Source organism: Pimephales promelas, chromosome 3, assembly GCF_988280905.1.
Source record: "Pimephales promelas chromosome 3, fPimPro1.hap1.1, whole genome shotgun sequence".
Classification (NCBI taxonomy): Eukaryota; Metazoa; Chordata; class Actinopteri; order Cypriniformes; family Leuciscidae; genus Pimephales; species Pimephales promelas.
In genome coordinates, this window is record NC_142771.1 from 19084861 (window position 1) to 19111215 (window position 26355).

General features: G+C 36.3%; 2 protein-coding genes and 1 long non-coding RNA gene across 3 annotated transcripts; 2 read left to right on the plus strand and 1 right to left on the minus strand.

The window, feature by feature from the left end:
- The first annotated feature begins 11679 nt into the window (after positions 1 to 11679).
- On the plus strand, positions 11680 to 20194 carry LOC120490065 (migration and invasion enhancer 1-like). The gene is made up of 4 exons (XM_039687430.2): positions 11680 to 11827; positions 18950 to 19047; positions 19142 to 19218; positions 19311 to 20194. Exons 1-4 carry the CDS (start codon positions 11799 to 11801, stop codon positions 19392 to 19394), a joined length of 288 nt encoding a protein of 95 aa, XP_039543364.1. The 5' UTR covers positions 11680 to 11798; the 3' UTR covers positions 19395 to 20194.
- On the minus strand, positions 13708 to 15362 carry LOC148982003 (uncharacterized). The gene is made up of 4 exons (XR_016155098.1): positions 14968 to 15362; positions 14319 to 14393; positions 14110 to 14183; positions 13708 to 14028 (listed from the first exon to the last, which is right to left on the minus strand). It is a non-coding gene; the product is annotated as an uncharacterized LOC148982003 (long non-coding RNA).
- Positions 20195 to 20316: 122 nt separating the features above from the next.
- Positions 20317 to 24888, plus strand: selenow2b (selenoprotein W, 2b). Its single transcript, XM_039685599.2, has 6 exons — positions 20317 to 20464; positions 21134 to 21183; positions 21270 to 21321; positions 22028 to 22125; positions 22553 to 22629; positions 23064 to 24888. The coding sequence occupies exons 3-6, from the start codon at positions 21293 to 21295 to the stop codon at positions 23142 to 23144; spliced, it is 285 nt and encodes a 94-aa protein (XP_039541533.1). The 5' UTR covers positions 20317 to 20464; positions 21134 to 21183; positions 21270 to 21292; the 3' UTR covers positions 23145 to 24888.
- Positions 24889 to 26355: the final 1467 nt, after the last annotated feature.

Here is a 26355-nt window from a genome sequence, read left to right on the forward strand (position 1 = left end):
GGCTGACCCCATTTACAATGGAGCATAAACTTTTCAACTGCATTATTTATGATTAGTGTGATAGAGAATCAGCACAGTGAACCTTCAATGCAAATATGTCATTATAATATACAGGATGGGATTCTGTTTACCATCTGTGGAAGGTCTGTGTATTTGACTGTGTTTATGGGCAGGAAAGTCAGATGTTTGAGTCTGGTATCTCACACATTCACACAGAATGGCATTGTGGTCCAAAATATTATCAGTGAAAAGGGTATCAATATTAAATCAATGTATAAAGAAAACGGATGACCTACTGTTTGTTTGTGTTTATGTGTGATTGTCAAAGGGACATGTGTCTTTATAAACCTCATGGACCCTGAGACACGCGTAATATGAAAGGTGAGAGGTCAGGTTAAAGGCGTAGCGAGAGATGAAGTGAGAATTTGTGAGGGCTAAAGGTCACACTCATCATGTTTGAACAGCTGATATACACTGTATATCAATCTTTTATATTTGTTTCTTTTATTTATTTATATTCTTAAATTGTATTAATTTATTTAGTGACTTTGACTTTTCTTTGAGTGATTTTCTTAGCCCATGTGCATGTGTGTTTGTTTATCTGTGCAAATATGAATGTGTGTGTGTGTGGTCTCAGCGTGTGTGTGTGTTTGTGCCTGTGGTCTCTGTACCCCCTGCTGGTGGAACAGAACATGTTCCCTTTCTGCCAAAGTTTTACAAACCATTACACACCACACACAATCAGTCACATGACTAGAACAGGTTATTCCAAACAAAGCACAACACAACAAAACAGTGTGTGTGTTACCTAAGATGTATGGTGTTATGATATAAGTAAAAAGAAGAAAATGACAAATGATGAACATTGCTAGAATTTGTTTGGTAGTTTTATTTTATTATAATTTGATACTTAGGCCTATTTATAAACATAATTATTCCATAAATAGGTTTTAATGGCATTAACTTAATTTGTTTTCATATTGTAGAATATCAGTTTGCACATACTCAAATATCACTATTATTTTTAATGGGCAATATAAAAAATGACCCTAAAATGATGTTTTTAATGACCCTAAAAGTTTACAAATCAACATATGATGAAGATATTTTATATATTCAAAAAAATAGTAACAATATGAAGGAAGAACAAACCAGTAAACTTGGTTAAGGTTATCTGACAAAATTCACAAATAAAATAATTTTTTTGGTTCGATTTTCAAGGACTTTTTGTTTATCAACATTTCCTGTGTTTTATTCCTGGTTTTGTCACCGATTTATTTTTATTTTTTTTCACGGTGACACCAGAATTGTTTCTGATTGTTTCATTGTTTAGTGGTTTTGAGATCATTATCATGTTGGATAATACACATTTTATCTGAAAACAGATCCTCCATACTTGGCTAAATTGTGTCCAGCAGATGCTGTTTTATCAGGACCACATGAATAATGCATTATTGATATTCTAGTAACTACTATTAACTAACAAGAAACTCTGATTAACGTAAGTAATTAAAGGTATAGCGGAGGATTTTCTTTTTCCGGGTGGGTAGTCTATACTATTAATCCACCTAACTGTCAATCATTCTGGTGATATGTTTACGTAAGGCCGTCGTAGGCTACGTGCTCATCCCTATGTAGTTTTCACTTTCAGGTGTATTATGTCGGAGTTACGGTTTCAGCCATTCCTTTAAAAATGGCTGAGGGTCGAAAGAGAAAAAATCTATACGAAGTGTATGATAAGAAGAGAAAGGCCGCAGAATATAGAAACAAGACCAGAGAGATTTTGGGTTAATATGCTGGCGTGCGCTAAAAGCACAGGTTGGGCTTCTCACTGATGCCGCAGTCGCGAAGATTCTACCAGACAGGTAAAGTTTGTCATGCTATTTGGAGAAATCCATTTAAAATCACTAGTAAAAGTTAATGCAAGCTACAATGCTAGCCCTGACACGAGTCATGCACCGCATAGACACGGTAAACATCTCAATTTGTCTAAAGTAGCCTTTTGACCAAAATGGTAAATGGTATCACGCTGAACTATTCTAAAATCTTGTGTGTTCATATTCTAAAACCTTGAGTGTTTATATTACACAAATGCAACAAGCTACTTCTCCATATGCAACTATGTATAAAAAATAACGTATTAACAATGAGAGATATTAGGTTAAGGACCAACGTAATAGCACTGCTTATATGTTGCCATGTAACGTAATTGCGATTTGCAAAATAGTTTCCTCAGATCGTATTTTGTGTGATACAGGGTTGGACATATCATGTCTTGAGTCATCGGTCACTCAATCGATCAGTATAATAAGTAGGGCATTTGACATGTTGTCTTTTTTATGAATATTTTTGAGTTAGTTTAGAATTTGCAACATAATTTGTATAAGGCGTAAAAGACGTTCCCTCTCGGGAGCAAGAGTGTTGTGTTTGTGCATGTGCATTTTTTTAAAAAATTGGAGAGGGCGGGTCTTCTCTAAAATTCGGAAAGATCCTCCGCTATACCTTTAAGTATTGCTAGTCGAATGTGGTAGTTCTCCATTTGCTAATAAATAATTTTCAGACTACTAAGAACTACAGGTCAATAATGAATGTGAATATGCATCATGTATAATTCATTCATCATGTACAATTCAAGTAGGTAATAGTAACCCACTAGTTAATGGTTGCTAGAATGTTAATAGTACATACTCATTTGTTCCTGTGTAGTTCTTCATTAATGACGGAACATTATCCGCAAGTGTTACCGGTTTCTTTAATGCAACGCAACCTCAATCCACCCTTTTATAGAAATTTGCTTACAGTTTAAGATGAAACAGAGGGCTGAAGGTCTCATCCAGGTCATTAGATGCTGTTTTGAGGTGGTCCCAGTGATTTTCATCCTCCAGTCAAAATGTTTACGTCCTTGACCAGCCACTGTACTTTACATTCTGCATGCTAGTGGTCTCACATCTTGTACTCGAGCAATATCCCAAACCAATTGACCAGAGCAGTTTTAACAGTCTCCTCCTTGGTTGGTCCTTCCATTTGGCTATTTTCACTAAAACCTGCAAAATAACATCTAATAATATAGCTAATACCTGCCACACAGTAATTTATTAAATTACAGGCAGGGAATAATGAGTGCAAGATTGGTATGACCACTTGGCCATAATTGTGTCATGACGAGTGATTTAAATGTGGAACATGTAGTTTAACACTCCAGACACAACCTCACAACATGGATACAAAATATATAATTTATTCTAAAATGCTCAATGCAATTTTTGGGAAATTACTGACTATTTTTGTGATTTTTTTTTTTTACTTGCATAGTATTTCGTCATGTTTGCACTCATTTTAGCCTTGTCAAACTCAATATTTTAACACAGTGTGACTTTTTATGCCATATGCCATAAGTCTGACAGTGGTAAGCCAGCTTTAAATAATGTATTTTCTTTTAAAGTGACTATGGTACTGTAGTGTACAACATCTCTTTGTCCTCATGAAGACAATTAGAACTTCTGGACAACTACGCTGAGAGCTTTTTTTCTGCTTTCTCATTGAGGAAGAGAATAGGAGGCTATTCTCAGCTTTTGCAGAGACTGATGTTGAGGTCAGTCGGAGGCCAGAGAGAGCACACAGTATCAGGGCTAAAGTGGTGGTCACAAGCGTGACATATCAGTTCATCTGACACTGTTCTTTTCCTTTCCTCTTCCTTCCTCCCTTCCTTCCCCCCAATAACACCTGATCTCATTACGCTAGTCCTCCTCTTTCCAGTCTAACAAAGAGTGAACATTGCAGCTTGGAGAAGCTGGTATCAGATGCTTTGATAGGGATGCCTTCCAGATTAATTACTCCTGAAAGTCATTCACTGGAAAGTTCATGTCTGTAATCAAACCATTAGGCAAACAAATTGTCTAAATATCAACTGACCAATTGGACCAATTTTGATGGTCATATTGATGCATTAAGTTACTGTTCATACAGTCAATCCTAATAATAATGTGAATGGCTGTTTCCCTCTTCCTACAAGAGCCCCTTTCAAGCTGCATCAATCATGTTCTTTGTGTTTCATCTGGGCATATAAGACATACTGTAGTGAGCCATGAGATCAATAGATTCAAATCTATGGATGTTTCAGAAGTTTCCAAGTGAAGAGTTGGTTGTCTGAAAGTGCTGCTTGCTTCACTGATGCTCATCAAAGCTGATGTAACCTTTAGGGAGCACACCATTACCACTCAGCCATTATGCTCTAGTGGATGCAAATGCTCTGGAAATCCTCTGTGTGTTTGAGAGCGTGTCTTCTGGCCTCCGGTCTGATGTCAACTACCATATTTATCCCTCCAGATTATATAGAAATGTTTCTATGGGTTTCATTCTCTCAGTCCTTCAGGTTTATCTTGCAATGCAAATGTATTTATGATAAGACTAAAGGAAATTGATGTAAAGGATTGTGAAATGCATTACATTGATCCAAAGTCACAGTAAAGACTTTAAATTACACTGAAAAAAAATTAAATACATAGATAAAGTCCATTTCAAATTAAAAAAAATATATATATTGGATGTTTTATTCAAAGAATCCTGGGGGTGCGGTGGGGTCATCATATTAGAATGATTTCTGAAGAATCACGTGACACTCATGTAGCTTAAAATTCAGTTTGTCATCAGAGGAATAAATTGCATTTATTCATATAGAAAGCAGTTATTCTTACTATTTCACAATATTAACAATATTGAGAACGTTCTCATCCTTTGACGTCATACTGTATAGGTGACACCATATGACGTTTCCTCGAAACACTACGCACGTGGCATCCTTTAGCGTCAATATAACACACAGAACCCAAGGTGTCATACAGGTGACTGGCATCCTTTAGCATCAATATGAGACGCAGACCCTACCCCAGACCTAAACTTACCCATAACAGTTTGTGTTATATTGACGCTAAAGGGTGCCATGTGCGTAGCATTTCGACGAATGTCATATGGCGTCACCTATATGACGCCAAAGGATGTGATGCATTTTTAGTGTAATATTCATAATATTATCAAATAAATGCAGCCTTGGTGAACATAAGACTTAAAACAATCAGCAATAATCATGATCTTGACAGAGCCACTGGATGAGAATGATTATGTTGTAGACAAAGCAGTGAGTTAAAGGCTGTTTGTTTGAGCAGCCTGACTAGACCGAACATAACACCGGCTCAATCTGTGAGGGCCCGTGTGTTTTTACAATGTTGTGCTGCAAATAACATTAAAAGCATGTGGCACAAATACATTTATTCATCTTCTTGCTTTGCCTCCATATGCCATGGTTACAGTCATTGTTAGTCATGGAACTCGCAGAACTAAGTTTTTATCCCCTGTCATTATAAATGCACACATGCTGGCCTGTTTTTATGCAATCCGAGCTATTTCATAATCGTATTCATATGAATTCCTGGAGACGGGTTTGGAAAACATTCCCTCAATCAAACCCCCTGGAAAACTGCACAATTGCTGCATCAAAATGAGTGAAAAACTATTTTTCTCTAACACTCCTGTCAATCAATTCACATGGGAAAATTAAATACCAACTAGCATTATTCAAATTTGACATTTGCCCTTCTGAATCACCAATATAACATGTAATTAAACTAACTCACTGATTTTTCCGATTTATAAATCAATGACTGGAGTTTAAAGTCCTGAGGCTTAATTGAAGTGCTGCTGGCGGGATTATGGAACGCCTTAACAGTGATCCACCCTTCATGCCGAGCCAAACTCACAACCGGTCTAGTCTTTGACATCCCACCACCTCTAACCACCCATAATTGCTTCCTGACCTTTGCCCTGACAGCCTGACTTTGACATGTCACGTCCTGTTCTAGTTCCCCATAGTTGTCCAGTTGGGGATCAGGAAGGGGGACCCCTGAGAACAAGACATGCTAAAATGAGTCCCCTAGGTTTCGATCGGTTTAATGGGGTGCACTGAAAAGCATGTTGGGAAAATGCAGATTGCAGGTGGCTTATGCGCAGAGAAGTTTCCTGATGATGGGAAAAGTAAGGGTCTTTGCCAGTGAAGCCCCTGCAGAGGCCGAACTGGCGGGTTTAGAGGTACTTAAATGGGATAGGAGATGCAAACACGCTATTTCAGTTGGTCTAAGTGAAGTTGGTCTTTGAGGCGCGCCTCCCCTGTGGGTTGTGGCATAGGAACCCAGACAGGAAGCTGAGGATGGATGACTCTTTTTTTTTTGCCAGGATCTAAATCATCCTTCGTTCTCCCTCCCCCTCCCTCCTTTTCTCCCTCCACCTGGAAAAACAGTGGTGAGAAATGTGATCCTGACAGAAGGATAGGGTGCGAAGGGGTGTAGTTGTCTAAGCTGCTTTGCGCCATTACGCTAATGGAGATAGATGTGGGCTGGAATCATCTTCCCTCTTCTCCGCTGCAGAGACTAAAAGTGAGTGAGAAAATATCTACTGTGATAAGCCATGAGGGCTAGTGTATGAAGGTAAGAAAAAAAGGGAGATATGGGAGTTGACGATGACTGATTGTCTAACTCCCATCATATACAGGTATGTCTGCTTCATAGTAACACACCCATCAGATCCTCTTGTCCAGCCTTGGCATAACAGGGTGACTTCAGTGACTTCAGTTTTACCTCACAGGCAGACTTTTACTGTAAAGTTTTAACTGTAAAACCTAACAGTCAAATTTACTAAATTAAATATTTATTTGATTTAAATATTACTTAAAGTTCTAATAGAAAATCTTATGTGAACTTAACAGATATATGTAGAACTCAAACTGAATGAGTTTTTAGTTCTGATTTCTAGTTCCCAGCATGCTTTGCTTCTGACTGTTGAAGGAGAGCTAAATGTTCAACGTGTTATTTTGTGTGTGTTTGCTCAAACTTAATATGTGGTAATCTGTTAGTGTTTAATGTTCTGTTGTGTTGGAATTTAAAAGGGTTTCTGATATTTCTAGGTTTTGAAGCAATGGCTGTTTATCTCTTGCTAATAGGTTAGTACGTGCTGGTGTGCTTGTGCTATTGCTAGCTACCTTTTAAATAAAGAGAGAGTTAATTGACTGATTTTGATTTTCGAGTCGTTTTATTTAATTTAATTGAAATTTTATTCAATATAAGTATATGGCTACACGAAACAAGTATATTTGTATTTTTGAGAAATGTGGACTCAACTGGAATAAGCTCACAGTATTCATAAATATTAGTTTTTAAAATGGTTTATCGGTTTTTCAGAGTCAAAGGTGCCATTAACACAAGAGTAAATTTTACAGTGTGGAGGTTTTGATTTTAATTAGAGATTAGATATTAATTGCATTAGTCACTGGTGGTGTGCCTCAAGGTCCAATGCTCGCTCCTCTTCTTTTCTCAACTTCACTGGGAATGCTCATAAAGGCACATATTTTCCTTCAGTTGTATTACAAATTTATTAAATGTTTAATTCAGGTTCCAATACAATAGAATATAAACTGAGAAAGTTATGTACATTGTGTTTTACATTTTAAGGTTATGATGATGATATCACCTGTTAAGCATTAGAGTCCTGCCAGTTCTGTTCTCTCTATTGTAAGTTAAATGAATCAGATTACTGAGCCTCTTTGTCTTTAATGGCTCTGGGAGCCCCTGGCTCAGTCGTTGAATATTAGGCTTGCCTTTCAGACATCTGTAGCTGGACGAAGGAGCTTCATTTACAGCTAAACCTTGTGAAGAGAAACTTCTTGTAATTCCTACTAACCCTTCAGAACCTTGGGTTTGTGTTTGACGATTCCTTTACTTTACAATGTAAATCTTCATCAGGGGCTGGCAGGCTTTTGCATGTTTCACCGGCATCATAGCGAGCTTACTGGCTAACCAGCTGAAGTAAATGGACATAACAAAGTTTGTGGAGGAGTGGAGAAGAAAGGGATGAGTGAGGGAGAAAGCAAAGAAAATGAGATGAAAAGAACAGAAATATGAAAGTAGTAGCAGTAAGGAGAGAAGAGCAGATGAGTATGGGAGCACAGATGCCAGAAGTAAATGTAAGAAAATAAGATTTGCATTTAATCATTTTTGCATCTTTAGTTTGTGATCTGAAATATGTTCTTTGGTAATACTTTCTTCTTTCCAGAGATGAGTGGAGCATGAGTAAGAGAAGTTACGACAAAAATAAGAGGGAGAAAAGTGACCAGTGGTCAAACAAATAAAGTACCCTAACATAATAATGGTCATGTTGTTTATCATGCTGTGCTATTTCCCAAAGAAATATAGCCAAATATAATTTTAGCAAATGTTCTTCTGTTGGCCTGATATTCTATTCAGAGTATTGAAGAGCATATTTACTTTGCACAGCAGCATTTACTGCTTGCTAGAGCAGCCTAAATTATTATGGCATGGATTCAGCAAAGCACAAACTAAACAGAACTGAACTCTTAAGATTAATAATGATGTTTACACCAAATTCCAATTTTACCCATGAAGGCTAACTTAAAAATAGTCAGATAATGGTTTCCTCTTTTTAGTTGCCAGGGGTGAAAATGAGTCATCCTTAACATTTTTGGTGTTTTGGATTCACTAAATGCAGCTGGAGAGGTTGTACGTTCTACTTTTTTTTTCCCAGATAGTGTATTTTTAGGCATTCTATTATCTCAACAGCCTGAAAAATAGTGTATTTAGTTGACGTAAATGGGAAAAATATCTTCCCAGGGGCAGTATGCCCCTGGACCCACGTATGTTTGGGCTAACCCCCGAATGTTTACATCAGGGGTGTACAAACTCACTCCTGGAGGGCCACTGTCCTGAGTTTGGTTCCAACTTTCCTCAACACACCTTGTAAGTTTTTGAGCATTCCTTTAATGACCTTGACCTTGATTAGCTGTTTCATGTGCGTTTAATTGGGGTTGGAGCTAAACTCTGCAGGACAGTGGACCTCCAGGACACCCCTGGTTTACACTGTCTGGCTCCACCCCTGTGTGACGACCAAGTGAGGTTCTCCACCCATGTTTCAACAATGGCCCGGTCATGCAGGTTTGCGCTTCACAGCTTCAGGAAAATCAGACCATTCTTGTCAGAGAGTGCAGAACAACATTTTGTCCAAGCTCTTGTCATGCAGTGCTCAACTGGCAAGCGCAACTAAGTCTCTCCAGGGGATCCAGAATGCAGCAGCACGTCTGGTCTTCAATCAGCCAAACAGAGCCCGCCACACTCCTCCTAATTTCACACCAATTCAGCCAAAATTAAATTTAAGGTTTTGATGCTGACTTTCAGGACTGCCACTGGAACAGCACCCACCTACTTCAGTTTACAAGTGTATATTTCCGCCTGCCAGGTCACTAGCCACTGAATTAGCAACACCTTGTTGTTCCTTTACAACGAGGCAAAAAGTCACTGTCCAAAACGTTCTCTGTTCGTCTACCAACCTCACCCGGACCGCTGAGACCATCATCTTTCAAGAAGCAGCTGAAGACACACCTCTTCCACAAGCACTTAACTACACTCTTAAACCATTGTACTTATGCACTTACAAAAAAAAAAAACTTCTCTACATTTCTTTTCTTGCTTCCTAATCTCATTGTCAAATAAACCTGACACTGTTACAAATATTGTTTGCTCCTTGATGAATTGATTTTGTTCCTCTCTTGTTAGTCTTGTAAAAGGCGAATGTTTAAAAGTTAAGAATTTAGAACTTAAATATTAGCATTGGAACTTGCAGCGTAGAACAAAATAATCATTAGGCCTATCATTTATATAATGTTTATTTTACAGGACAATTGCCAATTGTTATTTGGAAATACAGGACCATTATCTGTCTTATAAATTGAGGGGGGAAAGTTAGAAACTGGAAACAAAATAAAGCTTGAAATATTATGCATCTGTGTCTCTCTCTCTCTCTCTCAGCACATCTGGATCCTTTACATAGTGTTGATTGTAGTTTTTGTGGGGAATCTGAAACAGTTAATCACCTTTTTGTTGAATGTTCAAGATTAAGAGAACTTTTTTGTTTGTTAAAAGATGTATGTCAGAGTTTAGGTTTTTTGTTTACTAATGGTTTATTTATATTTGGACCAAAATATAGTGCTAAAAATAAACAAAAAGTAGTATTATTGAATTTTATTTTTGGTAAAGCGAAGATGGCAATTTGGTTAACTAGAAAAAATAAGACTCTCAATTTAAGAGGAGTCGATCCAGTGCTTATGCTTAAAGGATTGGTAATGGGACGTTTGATGCTGGAATTTGCTTACTATGAAATGGTAAATGATATTGAGAAATTTTTTTTGATGTGGGGAACAGAAGGCCTGTTGTGTAAGCCCGATGAAGGGCAAGGCTATCAGATAAGCTTTGGAGTTGCATAAAGATTGAAGTGTATGTATATATGTATATATATATATATGTATATGTATGTATATATATATATGTATGTGTGTGTGTATGTGTATGTGTATGTATATATATGTATATATTTTTTTCTTTTTTTCCCCCTTTTATTTTTTAATTATTTTTTTTATTTTTTTTCTTTCATTTCTTTGAGTTGGAAGGTATTCTTTGAAAGAAGAATTGAGTATTTTAAGTCGATCATGTAAAATAAAATGTAATTTAAAAGTCAAAAAGTCTCTCTCTCTCTCTCTCTCTCTCTCTCTCTCTCTCTCTCTCTCTCTCTCTCTCTCTCTCTCTCTCTCTCTCTCTCTCTCTCTCTCTCTCTCTCTCTCTCTCTCTCTCTCAAACTTTTCACTTGCCCTGTCAAAATCATTGCGTTGTGGTGTGAGTCGTGAGTGAGTCCTGTATGACATCCTCGAGCCCATAATGGTGTAATGCGGCTTCAAATCACCCTGTCTCGTTTGAAACCCACCTGGTTCTTAATGACAAATGACATAGAAAATCAGTACACTATTCTGTGAAAATTACTTCAGGAGTGAGTCATCAGTTGAAGTGAGCTGTGTTCAATTTTAACAACAATCAGGGCTCAGTTCTAAAAAAAAGCTTTGGCCTATGTTTTTTACACAGGTGTGGAACAATGTTTGAGATCCCATGTTCTGACTTCTTTTGATGTCTTTGTCATCAAGGGCATTTTGGATGTCCTATATTATTTTGTAGCCAATGTATTATAACTAGGGCCATTGTAAAACACAGGGCCTGGGTAAAAATGTATACACGTGGGCCTTCTACTTTAGCATGCTACATTTTTAAATGAGCTGAATGTCAGAATTAGAATTAATTAGACAAGTAAAAAATAATTATCCTTGTAATTTAACAATTAAATTCAAACAGCCTTTTGCCATAATGTAAGCATCACTAACAAGATCATAGGAAATTCAGTTTAGGTTTGGTTCACTCATTTAAAGGGTGAGTAAACTATGGGATCATTTTTATTTTGGAGTGAATTAACCATTTAATCCCACCAGTAAATTAAAATAAAGTAGCTAACTGATTGTTCCACAGCATAAAATCGTTACATGATATTAAAGTGTATTATGACTTTGTAGGCTCACTACCAATTTTATAGAATTGTACCAATCTTAGAAAAATCTTTGTTTGTATCATTAAGCTAGCAAGATGTGGGAAAACACGGGCTCACTCACAGACGATTTGGGGATTAAATGGGTTAATGCCTTAATGCCTGCTGCCATCGTGTGGCTTTTCAACGATAAGTTTTGATGACTGTTGCGCAGCGCTGCGCTTTCGAGATCCTGTCTTCAACGTACTTCTTTCAGCTGATAGGGGTCGCTAGAGTTTCAGTTTCATGTGAACGCGGTCACAGACAAGGAAGCACAAAACAAGTAGAAGAAGAGGCAGAAGCGATTACAATAGCAGCGCAAAGCACGCAGTGACGCAGATATGGTGGTGCAAATAAAAGTCGAATACTGGTGAGTGTTTTCACAATATATACATAAGTAAATTATCTGAAATGTTGTGTGATTTACCAGCTTTATTGCCTCTACTGGGGTCAAATATATTTAGAAATGTGGTAGATTAGCCAGCTAATGCAGATTTCCAGCTCTGCTCTGTGTTATCACAACAACACTGTTCATGTTGTCCGTCTCATTGGGTATTAAGTAGTAGTAGAGATGGTAGAGACGGAGAAATGAAGAGATAGAGAAATGAAGCCTCTAAAATCGTTGAAGCTTTTTTCTGATTGTTTCGGGGACAGATTAGAAACATCGAGGGTGTTGCAAACAGTGCCATCTTGTGGCAGGTAAAATTTACAGCAGTCAGGAGCGCAGCTTTCTGCCTCTGGGTGTTTTATCCCTATTATTTATTTTACTGTCTACGGTTTTATCCACTGTCTATGGTTTTATCCAGAGCCATAAAGAGAAAGAGTTGCGTCACTCTTTGATGTCGCCGCGCCGGCTGTCACGTGGTTCATGTAAGCCATTGGGGTTCAGTAGCACCTCATTGCACTGGCTGTCATGTTCTTTTATGGGACAAACAGCGATTGCATAATTGAACAGTAAATGTAGAATAAAACACACCCAAGTACTTTTTCAGCTGTTACTGGATTATTGCATTTTGTTAATGCTGCAGTAGGTAACTTTTGTAAACAAGTTTTTTTTTTTTTTTACATATTTGTTAAAACTGTCACTATGTCCTGACAGTAGAATATGGCTGCGTCCAAAACCGCATACTCAATGAGTAGGTACTTAATTTCAATAAGTACTTACTCAACGAGCGCTAAAAGAGTAGGTACTTTATAGCCAAATCTCGTTGAGTATGAATGAGAACCGGACATCTGCCATGTTGACGTTATCATGTGACCTACTACGACGTGTTATCATCATATCACAAGCGCAAAGAAATGAACAGCGACACGTTTAATTCTTCTATCTATAAATATCTTGACATTGATGAAACTTTCTCATTTTGTTGTGGTATTGTTGAAGAAACAGCTGATATTTTTTTTATTAAGAAACCCCCAAATCGTCACCTCTTGAATATATGTTGTTAATTTCTTTATTTTATACCCAAAACGTTTCTCCTTTAAGTTTTCCTCCTTTTCTTGATGAATTTACCTCGTTTCATCCCTCAGACCTATAACAACAAAACAACAACATTTTTCATGTATTATGAAGAACTATTTAAAGATATTTAGCCTTGTTATTGTTCCTTTTTCCTGTATTATGATGTAAACAAACCAATGATCTTTATGTTTTCTGTTTTGTCATTATGACTATTATGGTATCTTTCCATGATCTTGTATGTAATACGTTTATAAGTTTAAATTATGAGTGACAGGTGTACTAACACTTCATAACATCAGTGACTCGACAGCACAACCTAGAACAGTTTTCCTCTGCGTTTGTAATGTCTGCACAAAGGAGACGGGCAGCTGCTCGAAGATCTCTTTTGGAGAAAACTGTTGATTTTATACTCGAAAAATGTAAGTATCACTCCTTAAAAATTTATATTACCTCAGAATGAATTGCATTGTTAGCCCACCCCAAAACTTAAACAAAATAATAATATTAAATGCTGACCAATACTTAATTATATAACTTTTTTATATACTAAAAATATAATTTAATATAACAAGCAAAATGTAATTTGTTTTGTCATATGACAGTTATGCATGAATAAATTTATATTCATAAATGCAGTGAAACATCTCAATTATCAGTCAATCGATGAATTAATGGATACATTAAATAATTCAATTTTATATACTGACAACAATAATAAAAATGAATAAATGAGTAAAAGTCAAATAAAAGTAACCATCACAATAAACAAATGCATTATACAAGTCAACAACACATGAAACAAAGCTTTATTCAAACTACAAACATGTATTTACAGGGCTGAACACCATAACCTACTGCCGACTCAACACAGCGGTCCCCATTCTGCGGCTTTATTCTGATGAATTCACCAGAGGGGACTGTGCCTTCGTCCCGGAGCTTGTTGCTGCGCTGCGCTTCACAATCTGAGGCAATAAGGGCAGGTGGAGAGATAGAGGGTCTTGTAAGGGCAGGTGGACAGATGGAGCGTCTCATCCATGGCACCACTTCCAGGATGCAGCTCTAGGCTCCTCATCCTCAGTGCTCACACCAGTCTGCAGACATTTCAGATCCTACAAAAATGCACAAACATTATACAAAAGCAGTAATTTTAACACAATGTCATTTGATTTATGTATTAAAAATAACCTTACTTTATATTTGAGTAAAATCCCTAAAACAAATGTTGCCATCATCTTTCCTTGCAGGTCCTGCTCCACCACAAAAGCTATGCAGCAAATGCACAGAAATCAAGAATCAGAAAAGTGTTGTAATTTCTCGACTTGAAATTTGTACAATAATTCAAATAAACTACAATTTAAGATTGAATAGATTTTGTTATCCATTTCTGTAGTATACTCACTCAGAGCCTTTCATGACAGCATTCAGCATCATGAGCCTCTCTCCAGCAGATAAACACACGCGTGTTCTTCTGTCCCTGTAACATACAGACAAGATTCACATTACGAGTTCAACACTGAATTTACATGCTGAGGTTGATGTGTTAACTCACTTTTAATCCAACTTAAATGTTCCTCAATATATCAACACTAATAAGGGACAAATTAAATATAACATATTTAGTTACTTTATAGATTTGTTTATTTACCTTATTTACAGTACATTTGTCTAATGTAAGTAGTGTTGACAACAGTGAATTATCCTTCATATTAATAGCACACATAACGTTACATCACTCAGATGTATTTTTCATGTTGGGATGTGCTCATCTGCAATACTTAAACAATATTTTCATTTCAGATGTAAATAGACATTTTAAATAAGCGTATTTAAGATGTAACGTTATATGGTTATGTAAATCCATTTTAGAAACTTACGTGTAGCGTACTTACTGGAGCTCCCCAGTTTAACTAACTAATAAAACATGTGTTTACAGCAAAATCACAACTATACTATACTGTCTAAGTCCTTTAGACCTTCAACAGTTAAAACGTTTACTCTATAGTAGTTTAACACATACGATTTAAACACAAGAAACCGTGTTTACTCACATTTGAAAACCCCTGCTGATCTCCGATGTTGATAATGACGTATGCTCTCCCGTGGCCTCCTGGGATAGAAGAGTATCAATCGGATGAACACTCAAAAATCGGGGCGAAAGCAGGAGATCATCCGGGAACTTCTCGCCTACTCTTTTATGAGTACTGAGGTTTCGGACATACTACTCCTTTCAAATACTGTTTTCCCCTACTATATAGTACGAAAGTAGGAATATTCGGACGTACTATAAGTATACGTATGCCCGAATCTCGCGATAATTAGTACGTCACTCTGGTAATTCTCGCCTACTCTTTTATGGATACTAAGGATTTGGACATACTTATTCGCTCGCCTACTGCTTTTTCCATACTATATAGTAGGGAAGTATGCGGTTTTGGACGCAGCCAAGGAGACAGATAATCTGTGAAAAAATCAAACTCCTCTGGCTCCTCCCAGTGGTCCTGCTGAAGTGATGACGTCACTTTGTAGGACAACTCGTAAGCTAGCAGCGCATGGGTACATGGTACGACAATGGAATTCTTAATGTTAATCAGTTGCTTAATGAACAAGGTTTACTTTTAACATATCCTGAATTTCTCAATAAATTCATGATTCCTGTGAGGCCAAAAGAATGCTATTGTTTTAGATGCAATCCCTGGCAAAGTAATTTCACTTTTACGAAATCCTGGATTATGCCCTATAGATCGTCAAATCAGTTCTTGTTTTGACACAATATTTATTGGGGATATTAATATATTAATAGATAAATGCAGTAACAAATATATTAGAAATACTTTAAAAACAAACGTTTTGCCTTGCTCAACAGGTTTTTGGTCATCTAAATTTGAAAATATTAATTGGAAAAGAGTTTGGTCTATAACTAGTAAGTTTTGTATTAATAATAAAATTAGAGAGGTTTCATATAAAATTGTACACAGAATTTACCCTGTCAAGGAATTACTTTCTGAACGTTTCCATTTGAATATTGAAAACTTGTGCGAATTTTGTGGCAATGCCAATGAATCTGTAACTCATCTTTTTTTTAATTGTATTTATTCAAAAATGTTTTGGTTGGATGTTTCAAATTTCATTTCTAAGTTGTTTGAAACATGTCTACGAATTGAGCTTTTTGATGTTGTATTTTTTTTTTGTACAGGACAATGTTGACTCCAAAAGTACCATGTGCTTCCTTATACAACTTTTCATATTACTTGGAAAATATCACATTCATGTGAAAAAATGGGCTAAAGCTAAGCCAAGCTTTGAACACTTTATGAAAGAGATTAAACTATATGGTAATTCATTAGATAAAATTAAGAACAAAAAAGCAAGAAAGACCTATGAAGTATTTTGTAACTTTAAATTATTGTAACTTTACCCCTGGCATGATTTTTTCTCTTTTTTTTTTTCTCCTTTATTTTCTATTTGTTGTGAGCTGTATTGTCATGTAAATCTCTTTGTATATTCTATGTTGCAATAAAAAAATAAAAATAAAAAAAAGCAGCGCATGGGTTCCCTCGATCGAAAAGCTATGCATTTTCCCCATAGACTTTTGGAAAATCGCAAAAAAAAAGATCTGTGTTTAACAAAGAGTTGTGACCCTTACACGTTTTGTCTATCAAGATAATCTTTACAAGTTAATCCAAAATGTATACATTTTGAAGCCTATATTTAAAAAAAAAAAAAAACACAAGCAGACACAAAAAAGTTTTTAAAAAAAAACACAAGATGGTTATAACTGTGTGTTCTATGTCATAGATTAAAACGTGAAAATATTTAGAGTTTTGTTCACCACAGACCTTATTTCAGGCGATTTAGCAAAAACCCATTCAAAAATCCCATTGACTTTAGAGCAAGGGAACCGGGAGTGCTAAAATGCTAATAATTCACTTCCACGTTTTGGCCTACAGAGTGACGTCGTAACTTCGGCAAATTGCCATTTGCAGAAATACACTGCTCCCGGTCAGAAACAACCAATCAGAGCCAGGAGGAGTGTCTTAGCAGTGTCAATCACGCTTGTGTACACGCTGATCACACCCCTCTCTTGCACAGCGCGCCGTCATTCAAACCAAACTCGAGATTGCCGGTGTGCTAATGGCGGAGAAACAACCTAAACCTAAACGCATGTCTCCGCTGTGAAGGGAGGGCTGTAGCGCAGCAGAGAGCAACAGTGTTGTGCCAGTTCATACTTAAAAAGAACTAGCTCAAAGTTCAGTTCACACAGATGATAATGAACTAGTTCACTTTTTTTTTTTTTTAATGAACTAAGTTCACATATCTAAAAATGAACTAGTTCACGTTCATTTGTTAAATTCTTTTTAAGATAGGCCACTATCTTACTCAATAGAACCTCTTTACCATCCATTACCAGCTGCAAATCACTGCCACTCCAAAACTAATCAAAATTATTGTACCAATAAACAAGAGACAATTATTATAGCCAGGAGAAAAATAATGTTGAAACAGAGAATATGTGTACCCCTTAAATAATGTGTAATCATGATATGTAGAAATTGGAAAATACAAGGTGCAATCAAGGTAGGCTATACTGTATGTTCAATGAAACTTATATTTAGCCAGCATGAACCAAATTACCCAGGACTTTAAAAAGGTATATTCTGGTTCATGGGGAAAAGATCAGTCTACTGACACAAATCCAGCATATTCTGAACGGCAGTAACTATGTAAACCAGACCAAAGTAGTCATGTACTGTATAATGTCAAATTAGCTTGGGCTTACCCTGCTCAATGTGCAATACTCAACCAACACATTTTCACACCTTCAAAAGGAAGTAAACAGTGAGTAAACGATGAAAATGCCATTTACATTCATTTATAATAAAACAATCTTCCTGATTATATTTGTCTAAAGAAAATGAACAGCTAGCAGCTGAACAACTTAACTTACTACATACAGTAGGCACTCTGATTCCATGTATGGGGCTTTTATTATTCATATGACACACAAACAGAAGTAGATAAGACCTGTTTAGTTCAAAAGATCACTCGTTATGGAAAAGCGCAGATCATAAGTGATGATACGAGCAGCGCGAGCGCGGTCAGATCGCCAAGTATGCACACTATTGCGACTCCCTATCCCCCTATCCGTACTATGAATACTTCGACCTCGTCTAACATACCTGGATTCGGGGACTCAAAACGGTGGTTGGAGGTAAAACCTGACTTTTCAAATGAACGTGAACTGCGCGTGCTGCTCATTCATTCCTGACAGAGTGAACGCCGCTCTAGTTCGCGTTCATTGTATGAAAAGTGATTCGTTCAGTTCAGCGTTCTGCGAAAATATGAACGAGTTCAGTGAACGTCGTTCATTGAACGCGTTCATGCACAACACTGGAGAGCAAGTGGGTGGGACCTGTAAGTTGTGCTTGTTAAAATTTTCAGGCTAAGTCAATGTTTTCTCAAAAGTTACCTACTGCAGCTTTAATCTCAGTTTTGCATTTGGAGAGGCAGGGTCCAGAAATCAATTTAAATAGTGTGTTTGGTTTAATTTGTCATTTAGTGAGATATACTAATATATATTGTTAGTGCTGAGAATTTTGCAATGGTGTATTGTGTGCTTTAATGGTCTGTGGTAGAACGTTTGCCAAGTGCATCAGAGGTTCTGGGTTGTAATCCGCACTCCTATTGTTTGTTTGTTTTTTTTTCCTCATTAAACTTTGCCCATCAATAAAATAATTGTTATCTGTGATTATGCTGTGGCAATAATAAAAAAAAAAGCTTGCAGCAACGTTTGGAAAACAAACAAACTATGAACTAGTTTATTTTTTGAAGTATGAACTGAACTTCTAGTGATATAGTTCATTTAGAAAATCAACTTTCCCAACACTGGTTATGATAATCCGATTCTGACTTTTTTTTTTTCTCTCTCTGTTCTAGTCTGTCTCTTGCATAGTCAGTTTTCCTGGAACCAAACGTATGTTGAAGCATTATTCCAGTCAGATTACATCTCCTCTTCACTATTTTGTGTTGCAGTGGTGGATGAGGGTACGAGCCCCGCTATCAGGAGCTCAAGCGGGTCGTCACTGCTGAGTTCACTGATGCGGATGTGAGTGGTTTCGTCGGCCGGCAAGGTATGTTGCAGATTTATGACCATGCAGTGATTTCCATTTATGCACAGACTGATTGTCAGCAGCAAACAACAGCCCTTCTGTTTCTCTTGTGCAGGGAGCTTTGAGATTGAAATCAATGGACAACTGATTTTCTCAAAGATGGAAACCAGTGGCTTTCCCTATGAGGATGATGTGAGTAAATTCCTCGCCACTGGACAGGTTTCTTAAATGTTAATGTTTTTTCCATATGTGTGCTTACATCTCTCCTATATCTCGTCCACAAGATTATGAACGCTATCCAAAGAGCCTACGATGGCCAGCCGGTGGAGAAGATCACCAAGAGCCAGCCTCCTTGTGTCATCCTCTAATGTTTCACATTAACCCTTAACCCTTCCCTTTTGGCTCTCAAGACACCTGAATCACTCCTCAAAGAAGTCTAGTATGTCAAGATTTTGAACGATTCTGTTTAAAAAAGCAAAGTTTAAGCTTCTAGAGAGAGCAGGATCCTTAAATGTCCCCTTCTCTTCACTCCTCCTGTCTGGTTGCTGGACGTAAATGAATATCGTAACTCTAAAGTGAGAAGTTACGGTATGAGGCCTGCAGTCTGTGCTTCTTTTAAGCAGGAGGAGTGAGACGGGGGGACGGTGAGGAGGAGGCCAATGGAAGGGTTAAAGGGATAGTTCACCCAAAAATTAAAATTCTGTCATTTACGTTGTTTACATTTGTTGTTCCAAACCTGTTTGTGTTTCTTTTTCCTGTTGAACACAAAAGAAGATATTTTAAAGAATGTTGGTTACCAGACAGTTGATGGACCCCATTGACTTCCATAGTTGTTCAGCAGAAAAAGAAACTTTTAGAAAAATAAATTTGAAAAATGACTACTAATTTGAGTGAAATATCCCTTTAAAGTGTCCCTTTAAAAGTAAAATATCCCTTTTTTTTTTTTTTTTTTTTGTTCAAGCCACATTGCCTACTGGAGTCAGACCATCCGCTTTTTTTTTTCATTTGTGTAATGATAAACTAATGTACTAAAACAATTGCTGTAAGAAGGAAATGCCTAAAGCTTTGGGTGTGTGAGTGCATACTTTGTCATTCTTCAAGTGTCCCTTTATGTCCACCAATCTATAATCAGCATGAAGCGATCATAAATAAATGAATTTTAATATTGGTGAGTACTTGAAATGTTTGTTTAAAATACTGTAGTAAATTAGGCCATTTTTTCTTGGTATCAAAGCTCAGGTGATTGCCTCTTGCAAGTATTTTGTGCTGTAGTTGTTTGATTATTATTATCAATGTAGTGTTATAGAAATAATTCTCTTTAAATTAAACCAAATAGCTGTTTAAGGGCATTTATATGACCTGCAGACACTGCCGCATGATGACCGTATTGTTTTGTGTTTTTAGAAACTACTGAACACCATGTCAATGATACAGCATGGTAATATTGTTAATTTAAATAAAAAAATAAATTGCTATAGGAAATTACATTCAGGAGTTGGTAGTTTTTCTGTCTTTGATTAAGGGGGTATATCAAATTTAATTCAATGTAGTGCTATAGGATGGCAGTTTCTGTTTGTGGTTGAGAGGAGTGTAATGTTTTGCTGCTTGTTTAACTTTAACTTTTTTTACATTAAATAAAATTTAATCACAATTTTTTCAAGGTATTATTATTTATTTTTTTAATATGAAAGTAAGCTTTTTCTTTAAAACTTATTTGCATATCAAAATTAGTGCTGTCAAATTAATTACATTTAACAAGTTTGTAATACAATTTGTGTATATATTATATAAATATATAAAAAGTGTATATATAATATTATATAAAATGTGTACACATTTACACCTACATAATATATATTATATACATACTGTTTATAAACACAAACTTTTATGTTAGGTATGATTATTCGATTTGACGATACGAATCAAAATGCACATTGAATCTAAATTTAAACCTTGTTACACTTTTATTTTCAGTGCTGCGTTCTATAGTCTGTAAACGGTTAGGTACGATGTTTTCGTTTTGTTGTTTTGTATCAGTATTTGGTTTTAGTTTACTCATCAAATAAATAATAATAATAAATGCATCTCACATTTTTTAAATAAGGTGAGCAGCAGGCTTTGGCTTTGGAAACTGGGCGTGTTAAACAGGTGGAGGTGAGCAGGGTGTATCCACCGTCCTGACGCAGCTGTGTGCAGTGTTGTTTTCGTCTCCTCGAGTAACCAGTTATTAACCTCCACAGGTCAGAATCTAAAGACAAGAATCATGGTGGTGACGATAAAAGTCGAATACTGGTAAGCTCATTTACACCCTGTGTACATGTTTTTAAAGTACTTATGATTTTTAAATTCGAATCAGGTTATTTCAATGCGAATACATTGGAATGTGTTATGTTTTTGTCTCAAAAATCTACTGAGCTGCGTATCACTTTATCAATCACGCACTTTGAAGCAGATCATGTGGCGTAGGCCTACTCCCAACGCGTCAGGGAAGTATGAATATTTACCACGAATCGGTTCTTTTGAACCGTTCTTTTAAAGAATCGATTAAAAAACGATCCAGCGATTGTTTACCTAATCGCGTGGTCCATCCATGACTTGTCTGGCTAGTCCATGACATCTCCAACGTGGTTTATTGCATGCTCCAAAATGTTAAAATAAAGTCATATATGTTGTTTTCTTACTTTAATTATCGTGTTTTTTGTTCTTGTGTCGCAGTTCAATTTCGGCTAAAACCTAATATAATACTGTATTTACATTAAAAAATACTTAAAATTAATTTACATCATGGACAACGAGTCATTGAGTTATTAATCACTCATCAGCCACCCGGATCGTGATTAAATCGTTCATCATGGTGATGATGACCCTTGATTGACAGACACGCTGGTGTGGAAAAACCGGTTTAAGGGATCGTTTGTGGTAACTGGAAAAGCCTGGCAGAAATGACTGCGCATATTTTGAAAGAAAATAAAGAATTCTGTTCTTCTCTACCCACCAGCGGTGGATGAGGCTACGCGCCTCGCTTCATGGAGCTGAAGCGAGACATCAACGCGAAGTTTCCTGATGCGGATGTGTCTGGCTTCGTGGGCAGGAGAGGTCGAGTACACTGAGTCCTCTGCTATCCTACTCATAATTTCCTCTAGTTCTCCGTGTGTTTTGTAAACTTGTTTTCAACTGAGACTCCAATTCTATTTTAAGCTAAATAGCCTACGTTTCGCTTACTTAAAGGGATAGTTCACCAAAAAAAATAAATTCTATAATTTTCCAACCCTCAAGCTGTTCCAAAACTGCATGGATTTCTTTCTTCTGCTGAAAACAAAATAAGATATTTTGAAGATGGGTAACAAAACAGTGGATTGGACCCCATTGACTTCCATAGTAGTTTTTCCCCCATATGGAAGTCAACGGTGTCCAAACTGTTTGGGTACCAATATACTTCTTTAAAACTTAAATTCCCATTTATAATAGACAGTAACACTATCATATCTGTTTCCAGTATATTGACATACGCTCTTTTCTTTAGGAAGTTTTGAGATCGAGATCAATGGACATCTGATCTTCTCAAAGTTAGAAACGGGTGGTTTCCCTTATGATAAGGATGTAAGCATCAGCATATTACTTTCTTTGTTTATAAATAATGTGTGTAATAGTTTGTAAAGCACAGTGCATCCAAAAGATTGAGAAAAAGATATTTGAGTGCAAGTGCCTTGGCTTGTTTCTTCTCTCATTTTTACGATTGAGAGACCCAACTAAAGAGCACCTTCTGGGATCATTTTTATGAGGTCCATACAGCATTCTAAGATGTTTCCCTTTGACACGTTGAATCCTTTGACTTGATGTCTGCTACTGAGTTAAATGAAATATATAAAGTTGTCCAGAACTGTTCAGCACACTCTTATATTTGTTTTGCAAACATGAATCAAAAGATTTTAAGACATTCAAGACATTGAAAAACAAAGTTAGCCTACATATTTAAGTGTTGTGTTTTGGGTTTTTTTAAATTCTCCTAAATTTCTTTTGTCCATTTCCTGCAGATTATGGAGGCCATTGTTAAGGCTGAAGATGGGAAGCCTGAGAAGATCTCCAGAAACCGTAAAGATTGCATCATCCTCTAATGCTCATTGCCGTCTCAGCAGAGATGAGCTCCCATCCTCTGTGCGGTCCACATGAGCATCTTATTGGTCCATTGCAGAAAATGGTTTATTTGGTTTGAAAATCTTCACTGTCTACTTTATGGCTCTCGTTTTTTGGACGTAAATGATTGCTGTAGCTTAAAGTTCAATAGTTATGGTATGAGGCTTCAGTCCAAAAAATGATAAACCGAAGTTGAGTAATAAAGATGATAGTGAAGAGAAGTTACCCAACTTTAGAATGATAATGTTGTAGGATAAGAATAATAAGAATAAGACTAGACATGCATGATATCTCATGAATAAAAAGATTACTTAAATTGGACTGGAATATCAAAGATAATGTTATTAGAATCAATGAGTTAAGTAGACAAAAAATGGGGTAGAGGGCAGTTAAGATTGCTTGATTATTTTGGGGGGTAAATGTAAAACTCATATTTTGGTTAATTTATTGCATTAGCTTTTTCGCTACACTTATTTTAAAAAAGTAAGAACTTTTTTTTAATCATTGGATAAAAAGTAAATTAAGTTTAGTTTACGAGAATATATATATATATATATATATATATATATATATGTTACAGTGCTCAAAGGTAATTGGCTCATGATTTTAGATTTATAAAATGATTTCTGTGGTCTATGTAATGTATAAATAAATAAATAAATAGTTTCTGGAAATATTTGTAGATTGTTTTTGGTTTGTCACATTGGCTATATCTAAAATATAACTTGTTAAACCACTTCGCTTTAGGCTTGTTATTAAATTTCATAAAAGTTACATAATCATACTGTTTTCGACTTAGGGCAACAGTAAATTATTTTATTGAAATCCTTCAGGTTGTAAACGTTTTTCACCAGCAGAGGGCGTTTTTCATTGCTGTTCTGTATATTTGTTATCATATTAGTTTCTGTTCATGCATTAACAAAAAGGAGGCAAAACTATTTCAATGGAGCCATTTATAATGAAGATTTCTTATACTTACAAAATACTTTTTTTACTAGCAATCATTTGCAGTCAAGCCTTTCACAAGATTCAGTTGTGTAGTGTACTTGAAAATTGTGAATAAAAAAAAAAAAATAAGTCAATATAACACACCTCAGCTTTTGTAAGAAATAACACACATTAGGCCCTAACTGTAACACCAACATTCATTATATCAAGTGTCAAATGTAATGGTGCTTACATGCTTATTAAGGCAAAGATAATGTGAGGAAAATTCAGAGAGGGGAGTTTCCAACACCGCACTATAATTTTCTAAATGAACATACTGTAAACGCCCTTAAAGCAGCCGGTGATAGTTTGTGTGTGTGTGTGTGGTTATCACAGAACAGTCAATCTTTATCATAAAACGCCAGAGACTGCAGAAGAGGCACACCTACACATAAACACATGTGCTATTCAATATAATATGTGCAGTAAAGCATGAACGCGGGGGAATAATATCATACAAACACTTTAGTTCAATTGTGAAGAGCAGAGATGCTCCCAAGAGCAAGAATACTGAATAGCAGTGTAAACTAATACCTCTTGACAATGAAAATTCAATTAATGAATTATAATATCCAGTATATTATACTTACATTTCTCATTCAAAAGGCAAATGTTGAGCCTGTTGATGTAAAACAGTTTTGATTTTTGGCAAGATTTGGTTAAAATTGTCTCCGTTACATTTGTGTTGCCAGTAGTTTTTTGAAACAAATATGAATTAAAGCAAAACATTTAAAAAGACGAATCTAATCAAATCGTGCATTTCATGGCAAATTTTAAACGCACAGAATCATTGCCAGAGCAAATATTTACAATCCTACTAAACAGCTTTGTTCAGTAACTGGCAAATAGAAAACGTCAGCTTTGTTTTTAGTGTCTATAATTAAACTACAAGTCACAAAAACCTGCTTTAGCATTCACACACACATACGCTCTGTGAAGAGTCTCTCCAGACTTGCTCAGTAATCATGCAACAGGGCGCTTGGCTTCAGTTATGTTGTTCACAGGTCATGTGATGCTCTTCTCTGGAGATGCTGTTATTCCATCCCTTAATAGGTCTCATAACTGCAGGGCTGAGCATTATTTACTCATGTCCTCCTGAAAGGTCTCTAGCCACATGAATGCTTACATCATTTATGTGTTTTCAGTGGACTCTAATCATTGCCTGATGTCCCCAGTGAAAAGGTGCTGTCATAAAGGTGTGTATTCCTCCCCTATAGACTTTTAAGGATCCATAATAATTGCAGGGACAGACCTGTCCATTCCTGCTCATGAAGAGCCACCTTTCTGCAGAGTTCTGCTCCAACCTGCCTGGAAGTTTCTAGCCATCTTGAAGACCTTCATTAGCTGGTTGGGATGTGTTTAATTAGGGTTAGAGTTAAACTCTGCAGGAAGGTGGCTCTTTTTAGGAGCAGGATCAACCTGGATCTTTTTAGGAGCAGTGTATTGGATCAACCTTCCTTGCTTGAGGCCACAGTGGGAATGATCCAAGAAGATGTCAGAAGTGCTCTGTTTTATCAGTATATGACACTTGGGATTGAAACCTCAAACTTTCTTATGGCAGCCCAAGACCCTTGACCACTGGGCTACCGCCATCTCCATGTTTCAGGTAATGTTGTGTCACAGTCTATCACATTATTGTTTTGTCTTTAAATATTGAAAATGAATTTTAGTTGTTTGTATTGTATATAAATTGAATGTTTGTGTCTGAAAGCTCAGTGGTAAAGGGTCTTAGGTGTGTGGATGTTGAGTCATTCTCAGCAAACGGCGCCTTTTTTAGCATATCAGTATCATTACTACTTTTTTAAGAAATCATTTTCCCAGATGTGTTCACCTCAGGCCCAGTGTACCAGGACTGTAATCGCCGTATGGGCGGTTCCCCCAATTCAGCGTTTTCCCCACAATCCTACACATTATTTTAATCCTTTCATAGATTTCAAATTATGTCATTTAAATATACATGAGTAAATTCACACATTGTAATTTTATTGAAAATCAATGTTTTTGTACTTTATTCCAAACGGGAAACATTTGTAAAATTTTCTTTTTCTTATAACAGAACCGAAATTTTAAGTTTGATGAGGGCAATGTAATTGTAATGGAAGTCTTTTTAAACCGAAAACATTTTAATGTGTTAATAATGTGTCAGAAAGATTAAATGTTGTTCTTTTTTTAGAGGGGAAATGTCACAGGATGGTGGGCTTGAAA